Source organism: Primulina tabacum, unplaced genomic scaffold, assembly GCF_025594145.1.
Source record: "Primulina tabacum isolate GXHZ01 unplaced genomic scaffold, ASM2559414v2 Contig341, whole genome shotgun sequence".
Taxonomy (NCBI): domain Eukaryota; kingdom Viridiplantae; phylum Streptophyta; class Magnoliopsida; order Lamiales; family Gesneriaceae; genus Primulina; species Primulina tabacum.
The window spans coordinates 135849-138540 of NW_027459731.1; the positions used below are offsets into that span (position 1 = coordinate 135849).

General features: G+C 41.8%; 1 protein-coding gene across 1 annotated transcript; it reads left to right on the forward strand.

Moving 5' to 3' along the window:
* Positions 1 to 372: 372 nt before the first annotated feature.
* Positions 373 to 2034, forward strand: LOC142534108 (uncharacterized). Its single transcript, XM_075641025.1, has one exon. The coding sequence runs from the start codon at positions 373 to 375 to the stop codon at positions 2032 to 2034; it is 1662 nt and encodes a 553-aa protein (XP_075497140.1).
* Positions 2035 to 2692: the final 658 nt, after the last annotated feature.

Below are 2692 nucleotides of genomic sequence, written 5' to 3' on the forward strand. Positions count from 1 at the left end.
ATCTGCTCAGCTGAAAATAGAGATCACCAAATTCAGGCAGAGGGAACTCGAATTGTTATATGAGGCTTGGGAGCGATACAAAGAATTACTCAGAAAGTGTCCGAATCATGGATATGCAGATTGGGTGCAGATTGAGTTATTTTACAATGGTTTAGATGGGCCAACTAGAGGGAATGTTGATGCAGCCGCCGGAGGTACTATTTTCTCCAAAACACCTGATGAGGCTTATGAATTGCTTGAACAGATGACCATTAACAGTTATCAGTGGCCAAGTGAGAGATCTGGACCAAGGAACCTGCTGGAGTGTATGCCGTAGATCCGATCACATCACTTACTGCACAGGTTTCGGCATTAACCACACAGATTGCAGCGATGAACAAGGCAGGCCAATATACGTCTGATGTAGCACTGGTGACTGCCGAAGAAGAGCCTGTTGCGGAGGAAGCTCAGTACATCAACAACAATCGTGGCTATGGAGGATATCGAGGTAACCCTCCCCCTAATACTTATCATCCAAGATTGAGGAATCACGAGAATTTCTCTTATGCGAACAACAAGAACGTGTTAAATCCTCCACCGAGGTTCAACACACAGAAGGGGGAAGGAAAGCCATCTTTTGAAGATCTAGTCGGGACGTTTGTGGCTGAGTCTGGGAAAAAAATGGCGAGAACTGAGTCTCGTCTTGATAGCATGGAGACACACATGGGGAACATGGGTGCCACGATGAAGTCCTTAGAAACCCAGATTGGGCAACTAGCCAATACGTTGAAAGATCAGAATAGAGGACAGTTCCCAAGCAATACAGAGGTGAATCCTAGAGAGCAATGCAAAGCTGTCACACTAAGGAGTGGCAAGGAAATTGGAATCCCAGAGCCTGCTGAAGAGAATGTAGAGATCCTTGTGGAGAAAGATGATGAAAAGGGTGTAAGTGTTGAAAATGACAAAGTAGAGGAACCTGAGAAAGTACATAAACAGCAGCCCTTACCAAATGTGAATCTTCCATATCCACAGAGGTTCAAGAAGAAAGGGTTAGATGATCAATTTTCGAAGTTCCTGGAAATATTCAAGAAAATAAACATTAACATCCTATTTGCCGATGCATTGGAGCAAATGCCCAATTATGCTAAGTTAATCAAGGATGTGATGTCCAAAAAGAGGAAACTTCAAGAATTTGAGACCGTGAAGCTGATCGAAGAGTGCAGTGCCATACTCCAAAGGAAGCTACCACAAAAACTTAAGGATCCAGGGAGTTTTACTATTTCTTGTGTTATTGGTGGTTCTAGTGTAAATAGAGTTTTATGTGATTTAGGTGCCAGTATTAATTTAATGACTTTTTCTATTTACAGGACCTTGGAGATTGGCGAGGTGAAGCCTAGCACTATTACTTTGCAGCTAGCGGACATATCACTTACATATCCACGAGGGATAGTAGAGGATGTGCTGTTAAAGATAGACAAATTCATATTTCCTGCTGATTTTGTCATTTTAGATATGGAGGAAGACCAGGAGACACCACTAATTTTTGGAAGGCCATTCTTGGCCACCGGGAAGGCCTTGATTGATGTGCACAAGGGCGAGCTCACACTTAGAGTAGGTGGAGATGTAGTGGTGTTCAACATCTACAACACCATCAGAGGACCAAACGAGGTAAGTACTTGTAATAGTATTGATATCATTGATTCATGTGTATCTCAAGTGGGTGCAGGTAAGTTGACGAAAGACTCCTTGGAAAGATGCTTATTGGAATCAGCTTCCATAGTGGATGAAGATGACTGGGATGTGCGAGAGGAGTTACTTGCTCTCAATGTGCGGCCGAAAGAAAAGATTGATACCCAGCATGAAGAGTTACCTGAAGAGGCGAGTAAAGAGGTACCAAAAGCATCCCCTGAATTAAAGGATTTACCGAGTCACTTGTGCTATGCATTCCTAGACGAGAGTTCGTCCTATCCGGTAATTATATCTTCTACTCTTACTATTGATGAGAAGGATAGGTTGTTGAGAGTATTGCGAGAGTTTAAATCTGCTTTGGGATGAACAATTTCTGATATAAAGAGAATTAGCCCTACTGTTTGTATGCATAAAATCTTGATGGAGGAATCCTATTCACCCTATGTTGATCATCAGAGGAGGCTTAATCCAGCCATGAAAGAGGTTGTGAGAGCTGAGGTATTAAAATTGTTAAATGCTGGTGTTATTTATGCTATATCTGACAGTTCTTGGGTTTCATTAGTACAAGTAGTGCCTAAGAAGGGGGTATAACTGTGGTGAGAAATGAGAATAACGAATTGATTTCAACTCGTCCAGTGACTAGTTGGCGAGTGTGTATAGACTACAGGAAATTGAATGATACTACTAGGAAAGTTCACTTCCCTATTCCCTTTATTGACCAGATGCTTGATAGAGTAGGTGTCTATCATTATTATTGCTTTCTAGATGGTTATTCAGGTTACAATCAAATTGTCATAGCACCGGAGGATCAAGATAAGACTACCTTCACTTGCCCCTACGGTACATTTGCTTTCAGGAGAATGCCATTTGGTCTTTGCAACGCACCTGCTACATTTCAGAGGTGTATGATGGCCATATTTTCTGACATGGTGGAGGAAATAATGGAGGTTTTCATGGATGATATATCTGTCTTTGGTTCATCATTTGATCATTGTTTGCAGAATTTGACGCTTGTTTTGCAGAT